The sequence below is a fragment of the Somniosus microcephalus genome, chromosome 19, assembly GCF_052327205.1.
Source record: "Somniosus microcephalus isolate GS21.2 chromosome 19, FLI_Smic_1.0, whole genome shotgun sequence".
NCBI classification, from domain to species: domain Eukaryota; kingdom Metazoa; phylum Chordata; class Chondrichthyes; order Squaliformes; family Somniosidae; genus Somniosus; species Somniosus microcephalus.
The window spans coordinates 78238554-78250646 of NC_141005.1; the positions used below are offsets into that span (position 1 = coordinate 78238554).

Genomic DNA, 12093 nt, shown 5'->3' on the forward strand with positions numbered 1-12093 from the left:
TCTGGTACATCCCCTGTGGCCAGAGAGGTTCTGAAAATTTGTGTCAGAGCCCCTGCAATCTCCTCCTTTGCCTCCCACAGCAGCCTGGGATACATCTCGTCCGGGCCTGGGGATTTATCCACTTTTTGGCCTGCTAAAACCGCTAGCACCTCCTCCCTCTCGATGCTAATATGTTCAAGTATGTCACAGTCCCCTTGCCCGATTTCTATGTCCGCATCGTCTTTCTCCATAGTGAACACAGATGCAAAAAATTCATTTAAAACCCCGCCTACATCATCTGGCTCATGGGAACGTGTCTACTCTGTACCCGAACCATCTACTCTTTGAAGGCCTCCCATTGTTCAATGACTGTTTTGCCTACCAATATTTGATTCCAATCCACCGGGACCAGATTCCTTCACAACTCACTGAAGTTAGCCCTCCTCCAGTTAAGTATTTTTATGCTGGATTGTATCTTGTTCTTTTCCATAACTATTCTAAATCTGATGATATTATGATCACTATTCCCCAAATGCTGTCCCACTGAAACATACTCCACTTGCCCCACTTCATTCCCCAGAACTAGATCCAGCACTGCTTCCCTTCCTCGTTGGGGTGAAAACACACTGATCAAGGAAGTTCTCTTGTACACATTTCAGGCATTCCTCCCTCTCTTTGCCTTTACACTGTTCCTATCCCAGTCTATAATAGGATAATTGAAGTCTCCCATTATTACTACTATATAGTTCTTGAATGTTTTCTGTAATTTGCCTGCAAAATTTGTTCTCCTAGCTCCTTCCCACTATTTGGTGGCCTATAGTATACACCCAGTAGCGTACTAGCTTCTCCATTGTTCCTTAATTCTAACTTCCTTGGTTAATGAATGGTGATAGATGTTTGTTCAGTAAAGTGTGAAGTACATTTACGTATATTTGTGAGTGTGTGTCAAGATGTTTTCTACTAAAATTAGTGCATGTGGCTAAAACGGTGTCACGACAGCCACAACTGCAGCTAGTCAGCAATTTCTATCGGACAACATTGTCGTAGAGCCACAATTGTGTTAGTGTGGGGCGTACATATCATGGAGTGCAGCCTGCGAGAGAGAGAGGCACCTGTCTCTCCAGTCAACCACTCTCCTGTAATATAACATACGTAGAAACAGACCGGCCATCCCCTCGTCCTCTTACCGTACTGCTGGGAGTCATCTGTCCACTGAGGGCTCTGGTCTGGGTAGTCGGCTGGAACACTCAACTGCAGCGGGGGGACACTGGGGAGACTCTTATCATCTGACAGAAGAGAGCAAATCAGCATTAGTTCAAGTAATCAGCGGCACTCACACTTTCCCATCCAATCAGTCCTGGGGAGTCGTGTTGCAACAACGTCACATCACACCCTCTCATTGACAAGAATATGCACCAGGTGACCAGCTAATCATCTCTCGAAGGTACAACAGGAGGCGCTATCAAGGCCGTGGCAAGTCCAGTCTTGGACTCGCGCTGGGGCACGTTACCATGAGTGCTGACCTGCAAGTGTCGGCGCGCTGTTTTACCAAGGCGGGGAGAGCAGCTCGGCCTGGTCTCCGACGCACCGGGACACCACCGCCCCCCCCCCCCCGGGACACACCCGTCTCCCCCGCCCACCGGGACACACCCGTCTCCCCCGCCCACCGGGACACACCCGTCTCCCCCGCCCACCGGGACACCCCCTCCTCCCCCGCCCACCGGGACACCCCCTCCTCCCCCGCCCACCGGGACACCCCCTCCTCCCCCGCCCACCGGGACACCCCCTCCTCCCCCGCCCACCGGGACACCCCCTCCTCCCCTGTCCACCGGGACACCCCCTCCTCCCCCGCCCACCGGGACACCCCCTCTTCCCCCGCCCACCGGGACACCCCCTCCTCCCCCGCCCACCGGGACACCCCCCTCCTCCCCTGCCCACCGGGACACCCCCTCCTCCGCCCACCCAGAGGGTGGGTGTGTAATTAAGCAGTGATGTACACATTGAGTCAGGACATGGGTCACACAATAGGAAGGTTGCAGTGCAGGTTACTGATTAAGGAATTGGCACTTTAAGCCACGACATTGGCTTGCTGGGCCATGACTCAGTGCTCACCAGAAGCAGCCCAGAACTTGCAGTCTGATCAGTGTGAAAGGGCTTGCTGAGTAACAAGTTTGGAATATGCTAGTTTGTGACTTGGTGGGATGAAGGTGAAGAGTGGGTGTACCTCAATCGAGTGCAGCTCACTAACCCCTCGTGCCAAATCCAGGACTTGGAGGGTAATCACCCTCTCGTCCTTTTGAAACGCTTCAATATCCATATACAAGAGGGGCCTGGGAAGTCTCAGAAGGTGATGTTGTGGGATATGGAAAGCAACACAATGAGCTGCACTGACTGGACACTTGTAACACAGAGTGGAAAACCAGCACTGGGCAGGTCTGCCATAGCCTGCCAGCTCAGAATAAAGAGGAAAGAGCGTTACTCTGCGAAGAGGGTCTAAGAAAATAAGACGGTTATATTAACTGCAATGCATCAAATATAAATTGGGAATGCCAAGGGATTGGAGGTCAGGTTGGTGACCATAATACACAACTGTGTCCTGTCTCATCTTGTCGGTAATGGTAGGTGACACAAGAAACTCGACAGGGATGGACGGTGGGTCACCCGTGGCTAAGTTCGGCATAATCTGATATCCAGCAACACCGAGATCCAGAGCCAAGCAGGGAATTTTAAAAAGGCAAAATACAAGGAAATGAGGGAGGGGCAATTCAAGGGCGGGGGTGGGGGGCGGTAATATAGTTTAACAATTTTAGACAACATGAAAACGTCAACATTCAGATAGTCACCATGTACTGATCGGAACAGAACCAGCATCCATCTCCACTCACCTAATTTGCATATGAGGTGGACTGTTCCATTATTACTGCAGTGGGAAGGGTCCAAATTCACCAGGAATTTAGGATTTAGCCGTGCGACCTCCCCCTGTAAAACGTTGGGAATGGTCTGCCTCTCGTCCTCGTCATGCCTGCGTTTCCGCGGGGCGATCAGAGGGGCCCTGTGTGGAAGAGATTAGCGGTGGTTAGTCAAGCAGGATGGTGCGTCGAGTGCAGCGGTGTTTTGAAGCTTCTTCTGGAACTCACTTTTTTTCCCAGACTGAAATCCGGGACATAGCGTTAGCCACACTGCCCTGTGCAGTGCCATGATTGCTACATATTCCCCATTCCTGGCCACATAGTATCTCCTGCTGCATTGCGTCAGTAGTGCCCATAATCTGCCTGAACGTCATTTGTGACCCACCCTCCCATTTACTTGCGGCCTCGGGCAGAGTTACTAGTTCACCCACCCACTTTGGCAGAAAAAATCAAAGAGCAAGTTATTATCTAAATGGAGAGAAACTGCAAAGTGCTACAGTACAAAGGGATCTGGGGGTCCTGGTGCATGAAACACAAAAAGTTAGTATGCAGGTGCAGCAGGTGATCAGGAAGGCCAATGGAATCTTGGCTTTTATTGCAAGGGGGATGGAGTATAAAAACAGAGAAGTCTTGCTGCAGTTATACAGGGTACTGGTGAGGCCACACCTGGAATACTGCGTACAGTTTTGGTTTCCATATTTAAGAAAAGATATACTTGCTCTCGAGGCGGTTCAGAGAAGGTTCACTCGGTTGATTCCGGAGATGAGGGGGTTGACGTATGAGGAAAGGTTGAGTAGGTTGGGACTCTACTCATTGGAGTTCAGAAGAATGAGAGGCGATCTTATCGAAACATATAAGATTGTGAGGGGGCTTGATCGGGTGGATGCGGTGAGGGTGTTTCCACTGATGGGTGAGACTAGAACTAGGGGGCATAATCTTAGAATAAGGGGCTGCCCTTTCAAAACTGAGATGAGGAGAAACTTCTTCACTCAGAGGGTAGTAAATCTATGGAATTTGCTACCCCAGAGAGCTGTGGAAGCTGCGACATTAAATAAATTTAAAACGGAGATAGACAGTTTCCTAGCAGACAAGGGAATTAGGGGTTACGGGGAGAGGGCAGGGAAGTGGACGTGAGTCTAGATTCGGATCAGCCATGATCCTATTGAATGGCGGAGCAGGCCCGAGGGGCCGTATGGCCTACTCCTGCTCCTACTTCTTATGTTCTTGGGATACTGAGTGCAATTCCGTGCTGCTGCCTCTCCAGCACCAGCGGGCAAGGGATGGCTGTGAGCTGGAGGGGTCATCCCCATTTCCAAACAGCGAGTTACAACAGAACTCCTGGGCCTGTAGTTTTTTCCTCTCTCTCTTCGCTTGGCGACTGCCCATTCACGCAGCTGAGCGAGCTGGGTGATGGCAGGCCCAGACCTCCGCCCCGTGACTCGGGGCACTGCTTGCCTCCGGGGCCGACACCAAAGCCGGTCAGTAACACTGGATGGGAAAAGTTAGTAACAGGATTGAAAGCTCTTGGTGTGCAACAGCAAGAAGCGTAGTCATAATGAATCAGAAGGTCACCATCCCATTGGGTGCTTCCTGAGGGAGGTTAATGGCCCAGAAACTCTGTGCTAAATAAAAAGCCAAGAGTTTAACAAATAATTCAGGAGCAGGGAACACAGCTGCACAAGAACATGACTGACACGGGCCTGGGTTCTAAAATGCTTTACCCTGCTGTGGTGAGATGTGGCTAAAGAGACAATTAGCAGACTGCAGCACCCTGATCCAAGTTACAGACGTGCCCAACACACACTCTCCCAATTCCCTCGCCTTGACACAGTAACAGTACTGGTTAGACCAGAAGGTCACTGGTCCACGAGCCTCCCTTCCAAACCATCCCCCCCCCCATCAGTTCCACACTCAGATTTGAGAACAAAATGCCTTGAACTATTTACTAACAGGAACCCATCCATTCCTTCTTTAAACCCTGACATCGTTTCTACTCCCTCTGGTAGTTTATTCCACATTTCTATCACCCTCTTTGTGGAAAACAATGTTGCCAAACTTTTTTTTTTGAGACCCTTAACTTTAAGGCCGCATACACTGACACCATAAGTTCTGGTCAGAGTGGAGATGATTGGGTAATTCTCCCGTCAATCATGCCTGGAGACTGTATTGCTGTAAGTGACTGGGATTGATTTTACGCACATAATGTGCGTTATGTGACGATCCCCCACTCACTGCATTTTGCTGGAGAAATAATCCTGCTGTACTCGGAAGACTCTGTTTGCTGTAGTTTCCGTCATGAGTTCGGAGACCGTAAATTAAAACCACAAGTCCCGCCCTGCCTCCAAATCATTGGCTGACTCCAGTCCCCGTATCCTGTCCCTGACAGTAGAACAGTTCTAGCTTGAGCTTCTCTGGAAATTTTGAAGACCTCTATCAAGCTCCTCCTCTTCAGTAAGGCCCCAGGGTGTACAATCTTGCCCCATAACCCAGCCTCGCAGCCGCCTCTGGTCTCCCTCCACTAACTATCCTTTCTGGAATGCGGAGACCAAAACTCAATATAGTGCCTCACCAAGTACAACTTCAACATCACCTCTTTGACATAAGACACTAACTAGACATCCCAACATTTCACTTGCGTTCTTGACTAAATGTAAACAATGATCCAACAGTTTTAATGACTTCTCCACCTGAACCTCTGGATCTCTTTCCTGCTCTGTTACCTCTAGCTCGTTGACCTTCATTATGTGATCCACATTTCTGCCCAGTGACCGAGCCAGGCCAGATCGCTTTGGATTGTTATACATTGATTAGCATGCTGTTACTTGCAAATTCAGACAATTTGGACAATATTCTGTCACGTATAAAGAATAATAAACACTGCCTCCTGTAGAACTCCACTGATGACCATTTCCACTCTGATGCCTCACTATGCACCACCTTCTCCTCTTCTTAGGCAGTCCCTCGGAACCGAGGATGACTTGCTTCCACATTAAAAATGAGTTCGCAGGTGACTGATGAGTCCAATGCGGGACCTACAGTCTCTGTCACAGGTGGGGCAGACGGTGGTTGAAGGGGCGGGTGGGTGGGGTGCTTGGGTTGACTTGCGCTCCTTCCGCTGTTTGCGCCTGCTCTCGGCGAAGAGACTCGAGGCGCTTGGCGCCTTCCCGGATGCTTCTCCTCCACTTTGTGCGGTCTTGGGCCAGGGATTCCCAGGTGTCAGTGGGGATGTTACTTTTTCAAGGAGGCTTTGCGGGTGTCCTTGAAGCATTTCCTCTGCCCACCTGGGGCTCTCTTGCCGTGCCGGAGCTCCGAGTAGAGCGCTTGTTTTGGGAGTCTCGTATCGGGCATGCGGACAATGTGACCCGTCCATCGGAGCTGATTGAGCATGGTCAAAGCTTCGATGCTGTGGATGTTGGCCTGAGCAAGAACACTGACGTTGGTGCGCCTATCCTGCCAATGGATTTGCAGGATCTTGCGGAGGCAGCATTGGTGGTACCTCTCCAGTACTTTGAGGTGCCTGCTGTACATGGTCCATGTCTCTGAAGCATACAGCAGGGCAGGTATCACTGCTGCTCTGTAGACCATGAGCTTAGTGCCGGGTTTCAGGTCCTGGTTTTCAAACACACTCTTCCTCAGGCGACCGAAGGCTGCACTGGCACACTGAAGGCGGTGTTGGACTTCGTCGTCGACGTCTGCCCTTGTTGACAGTAGGCTCCCGAGGTATGGAAAGTGGTCCACGTTGTCCAAGGCCTTGTCGTGGATTTTGATAATCGGGGGGGCAGTACTGTGTGGCGGGGGCAGGTTGGTAGAGGACCTTTGTCTTATGGATGTTTAGTGTAAGGCCCATGCTCTCATACGCTTTGGTGAAGGTGTTGACGATGGTTTGGAGTTCGACCTCCGAGTGAGCGCAGACGCAAGCGTCGTCTGCATACTGTAATTCGACGAACGAGGATGGGACGACCTTGGATCTGGACTGGAGGCAACGGAGGTTGAACAGTTTCCCGTTTGTTCTGTAAATTAGCTCCACACCATCACTCTTTCATTCAGCTACACACCTCTCCAGACTGATATTTTCCAATCCAATGGGCACACATCGTGTCTGATTTGTGGGAAGTGTCAAAGGCCTTTCTGAAATCCATGTAGACAACATTCGCTCCCTTGTACATGAATCCAAATTATATAGGTTTGGACACCAGAGATAAATCATAAATAAATTGTTGGTAATAGCGACAGAAAGTACAAGCAGGTTATATGTCTTTACTTACTAGTAGGATATCCATTGAGGTGTGTGAACAACTAACCAATCCAGGCGAGTTCTCAGCACACAATGCCCAAGAATGACAGAAAGCGAGCCTATTAATGTACCTAGATGGCCATGTTACATGACTCGCTCGAAACCTGAGATTACTGTCATGTGATTGTGTGTGTCATATGCTGCTACACCAGTAGCTGGCAGTGTTGCACCATCTACACTCCATTCTCACTGGAATGTCAGCTTTGTTTATGTCGAAGGTATGGTGATAAACCTCAGACCTCATCAGACTAACAGGTGAAACCGAGACACCTTCTCGAAACAACAACAACTTGTATTTATCTAGCGCCTTTAACGTAGTAAAACGTCCCAAGGCGCTTCACAGGAGTGTTATGAGACAAAATATTTGACACCGAGCCACATAAGGAAAAATTAGGGCCGGTGACCAAAAGCTTGGTCAAAGAGGTAGGTTTTCAGGAGCGTCTTAAAGGAGGAAAGAGAGGTAGAGAGGCGGAGAGGTTTAGGAAGGGAGTTCCAGAGGTTAGGGCCCAGGCAGCTGAAGGCACGGCCACCAATGGTGGAGCGATTATAATCAGAGATGCTCAAGAGGGCAGAATTTGAGGAGCGCAGATATCTCGGGGGGGAGGGAGGGGGGGGGGTTGTGGGGCTGAGGTGGTTGTGGGGCTGAAGGAGATTACAGAGATAGGGAGGGGCGAGGCCATGGAGGGATTTGAAAACAAGGATGAGAATTTTCAAATCGAGGCGTTGCTTAACCGGGAGCCAATGTAGGTCAGCGAGCACAGGGGTGATGGGCGAACGGGACTTGGTGCGAGTCAGGACACGGGCAGCCGAGCTAAACTAGCTATAATTCTTACACAAACCCTTTGATGCTTCTTAAATGGCATTAACCTGACACCTCTTGCTAACTAAGCATTCCCCTGTGGAATCTTAACAGCCCAATCTAAACCATGCGTTAGCCTCAATCGCACAGAATACATTCTCGTAATACCAAGATATTAACGGGGACTTCTGTATTGTTATGCTATTTTTCCGATTATATTATACACTATCCTACAACCCTCACCCCATCCACCAGATCTCGAACTCCTCAAAGAGTTGCAGTGGAGTCGTCATGCTGTCTCCCTCTAATCACCCCATCCTTCCAAAATACTCTCCCTCATCAGAGTCTTGAACTCTTCCCCCACAATTTAGATGAGGCTCATAGATGCATATGCAGGTTCGTCCCTTGTCTGTTTCAAGCAGTGGGGTCCCATTTGTAACTCTCCAATCCAGTGAGATGCTTGGCGATTGCAGTGAGCTCCGAAAAGTCTCGCTGGATGGCCGTGCGATCTCCTCAGCCGCCTCCCGCCAGCATCGGTGGATGGGATCAGTTGGAACCCGTAACCTTCCTTCACCGTCAACATCCCACAGCTTGCTAATGCGTCTTCCCTTGTGATACAGAGGGATGCTACTGTCCCGTATACTCTGCTCTAAACTTGGGCATCTCTTCCCCCTTGTCCTTCCATGATGAGAGTCACCAGCTCATAATTCCGTCACCTCCCTGCCCTCACACACTGCCTCCCAGGGCCACTGGTAAACGTCCAACGCCTGCTCCCGTCTCTTGCTCCTGATATAAACAATACTTAGTTAGCTTTTTGTATTTTCCACTCTATTAGTCTCACATACCCCTCTCCTTAGCCTGCCTCTGCCTGATTTTCCTGATCCGTGCCAGTACATTTCACAATTGTATATCCCCTTTTCTTTCCCCTCTGCTGGTTTTACTCTCCTGTTTGATTTACATGGTATTACATAGTATTTACAGCACAGAAACAGGCCATTCGGCCCAACTGGGCTGTGCCGGTGTTTTAGCTCCACACGAGCCTCCTCCCACCCTGCTTCCTCTCACCCCATCAGCATACCCTTCTATTCATTTCTCCCTCATGTTTATCTAGCTTACCCTTAATGCATCGATGCTATTCACTTCAACTACCCTTGTGGTAGGAGTTCCACATTCTAACCACTCTCTGGATAAAGAAGTTGCTCTTGAGTTCCTTATTAGATTTATTGGTGACTATCTTATATTTATGGCCCCTAGTTTTGGTCTGCCCCACAAGTGGAAACATCTTCTCCACGTCTACCCTATTCACAATCTTAAAGACCTCTATTAGGTCCCCCCTATTAATTTCCCACATTACAGCAGCGAATACTCTTCAAAAGTACTTCACTGGCTGTAAAGCGCTTTGAGATGTCCGGTGGTCGTGAAAGGCGCTATAGAAATGTAAGTGTCATAAATCTCATCATCGAGAAACTACCTATGAAATAACACTGGACGGCCAGCTGGTGGCGCTGTCCAAGGAGTATAAATACTCGGGCGTCGGCTCCAGCTTTCCAGGGACATTTTGTAAAGACAAGGAGCTAGTGAAGTACAACTAGACCTCCATGTTCTGAAACAAGTTGATTAAAGCCTTGCTTTATACTCAAACCAAGTGCGGAGTGAGTTTTATGTCAGTAAGTCTTTCTTTCTTGTCGGTCACCCCTCAGCCTTCTCTTTTCTAGAGAATTTTCTCCCCTATACCTCACTCAAGTATCCTTTGTTCCTGTGTGAGGCTCAGTGGGCTATTCAGCTACAAAGATCATCACGGCTGAGCCCGATTTTTGTCCTCACCTTCACACGTGCACCATTCGGCAAGGAGGAGAGCAGCGGGCAGTGAGGGAGCAGGAACCTTAGCTAATATTCCCCTGCCTCGTGTTTCAACACGAACATCCCTCACTCCGACGAGCACAAAATGTACACAACTTAAATTTAATTAGTGTCTTTAATGTGGCAAAACATCACAAGAAGCCTCACAGTTGGTGGTCGGTCCCAAGCAGGGGGATGGAGGGGGGTTAATGGAGGTCGTCAAAGGTGCTGTTGATAAGATCGGGTTTAAGGAGGGTTTAGAAAGCTAGCAGAAATTAAGGGGTTTAGGAAAAGAGAGTGAGAAAGGGATAGAGAGAAAAAAAGAAAGAGAAAGAGATCTAGCGTGTGCAGGTGAAGTGACTGAAGGCTCTATCTCTGGGTGTGTTGGTGTGGAGGGAGGAGTCACACACAGTATACCAGCACTGGGACTGAAAGAGCGAGACAGCTCTGAGGAAGCGAGATTGGGACTGAGAACGGCCCTGGTAATATTCTGGTGGAAAAGTGATCCCACAGATAAGAATGTTAAACTATATTGGCAAAAGTGTATTCCATCATCCCAAAGTTTGTGTGTCTGTCGAATCCAATTTACGTTCCATGTTAGCTGACATTGTTAACGGTTCTCTCTCCTCAGGTACTATCCCCCTCCCCTTCAAATCTGCCGTCATCACCCCTCTCCTCAAAAATACCCACACTTGACTCCTCTGTCCTTGCAAACTATCGCCCCCATCTCCAACCTCCCTTTCCTGTCGCCTCCCAAATCCATGCCCAGCTTTCCTGCAATTCCATGTTTGAATCTCTCCAATCCGGTTTCCGCCCCTGCCACAGTACTGAGAACGGCCCTCAATCATAGTCACAAATGACATCCTATGTGACTGTGACCATGGTAAACTCTTCCTCCTCGTCCTTCTCAACCCATCTGCAGCCTTTGACACAGTTAACCACTCCATCCTCCCCCAACGCCTCTCCACCATCGTCCAGCTGGGTGGGACTGCACTCGCCCGGTTCCATTCTTATCTATCCAGTTGTAGCCAGAGAATCACCTGCAATGGGTTCTCTTCCCGCTTCCGCATCGTTACCTCTGGGGTCCCCCCAAGGATCTATCCTTGGCCCCCTCCTATTTCTCATCTACATGCTGCCCCTCAGCGACATCATCCGAAAACACGTCAGGCTCCACATGTATGCTGACAACACCCAGCTCTACCTCACCACCAGCTCTCGACCCCTCCACTGTCTCTAAATTGTCACACTGCTTGTCCGACATCCAGTACTGGATGAGCAGAAATTTCCTCCAACTAAATATTGGGAAGACCGAAGCCATTGTGTTCTGTCCCTGCCACGAACTCCATTCCCTAGCCATTGACTCCATCCCTCTCCCTGACAGCTGACTGAGGCTGAACCAGACCGTTCACAACCTTGGTGTCGTATTTGATCCCGAGACGAGCTCCTGACTACATATCCACTCCATCACTAAGACCACCTATTTCCACCTCTAATATCGCCGGACTCCACCGCTGCCTCAGCTCATCTGCTGCTGAAGCCCTCATCCATGCCTGTTACTGATGGACTGGACTATTCCAACACTCTCCCGGCCAGCCTCCCACAGTCCACCCTCCATAAACTTGAGCTCATCCAAAAATCTGCTGCCCGTGTCCCAAGTCCCGTTCACCCATCACCCCTGTGCTCGCTGGCCTACAGTGGCTCCAGGTCCGGCAGCGTCTCAACTTTAAAATTCTCATCCTTATCAAATTCCTCCATGGCCTTACCCCTCCCCATCTCTATAACTGCCTCCAGCCCTACAATCCTCCGAGATCTCTGCGCTCCTCCAATTTTGGCCTCTTGAGCACCCCCGACTGGAATCGCACCACCATTGGTGGCCGTGCCTTCAGCTGCCTGGGCCTGAACCTCTCCACACCACATTAACTGATCACTTGCATGTTGCTGGGATCTTGCTGTGTGCAAATTGGCAGTCGCGTTTACCTGCGTAACATCAGTGAGTGCACTTCAAAAGTGCTTCATTGGCTGTGTAGAGGTTTGGGATGTCGTGCGAGGATCTAGATGAAGGCAAGTTCTCCCTGAATTAAACCCGAAGCACGAATCCAAAGTCAGCCCATCGCTGAAACAGTTGTTCAAGTGGACAGGTTGGGTGATTGGGTAGAAGTATGGCAGATGCAGTATAATGTGGATAAATGTGAGGTTATCCACTTTGGTGGCAAAAACAGGAAGGCAGATTATTATCTGAACGGCAATAGATTGGGAGAAGGGGAAGTGCAACG

General features: G+C 49.7%; 1 protein-coding gene across 4 annotated transcripts in view; it reads right to left on the reverse strand.

Moving 5' to 3' along the window:
• Positions 1-12093, reverse strand: part of med15 (mediator complex subunit 15) — a 146674-nt gene that overhangs the window by 8716 nt on the left and 125865 nt on the right. For all 4 annotated transcript variants that reach the window (XM_085962083.1, XM_085962082.1, XM_085962080.1 and 1 more), the window contains 2 exons: positions 2865-3031; positions 1167-1265 (listed from right to left, as the gene is read on the reverse strand). In XM_085962083.1, coding sequence (XP_085818209.1) covers positions 1167-1265; positions 2865-3031 — 266 coding nt within the window. The remainder of the gene's footprint in view (positions 1-1166; positions 1266-2864; positions 3032-12093) is intronic.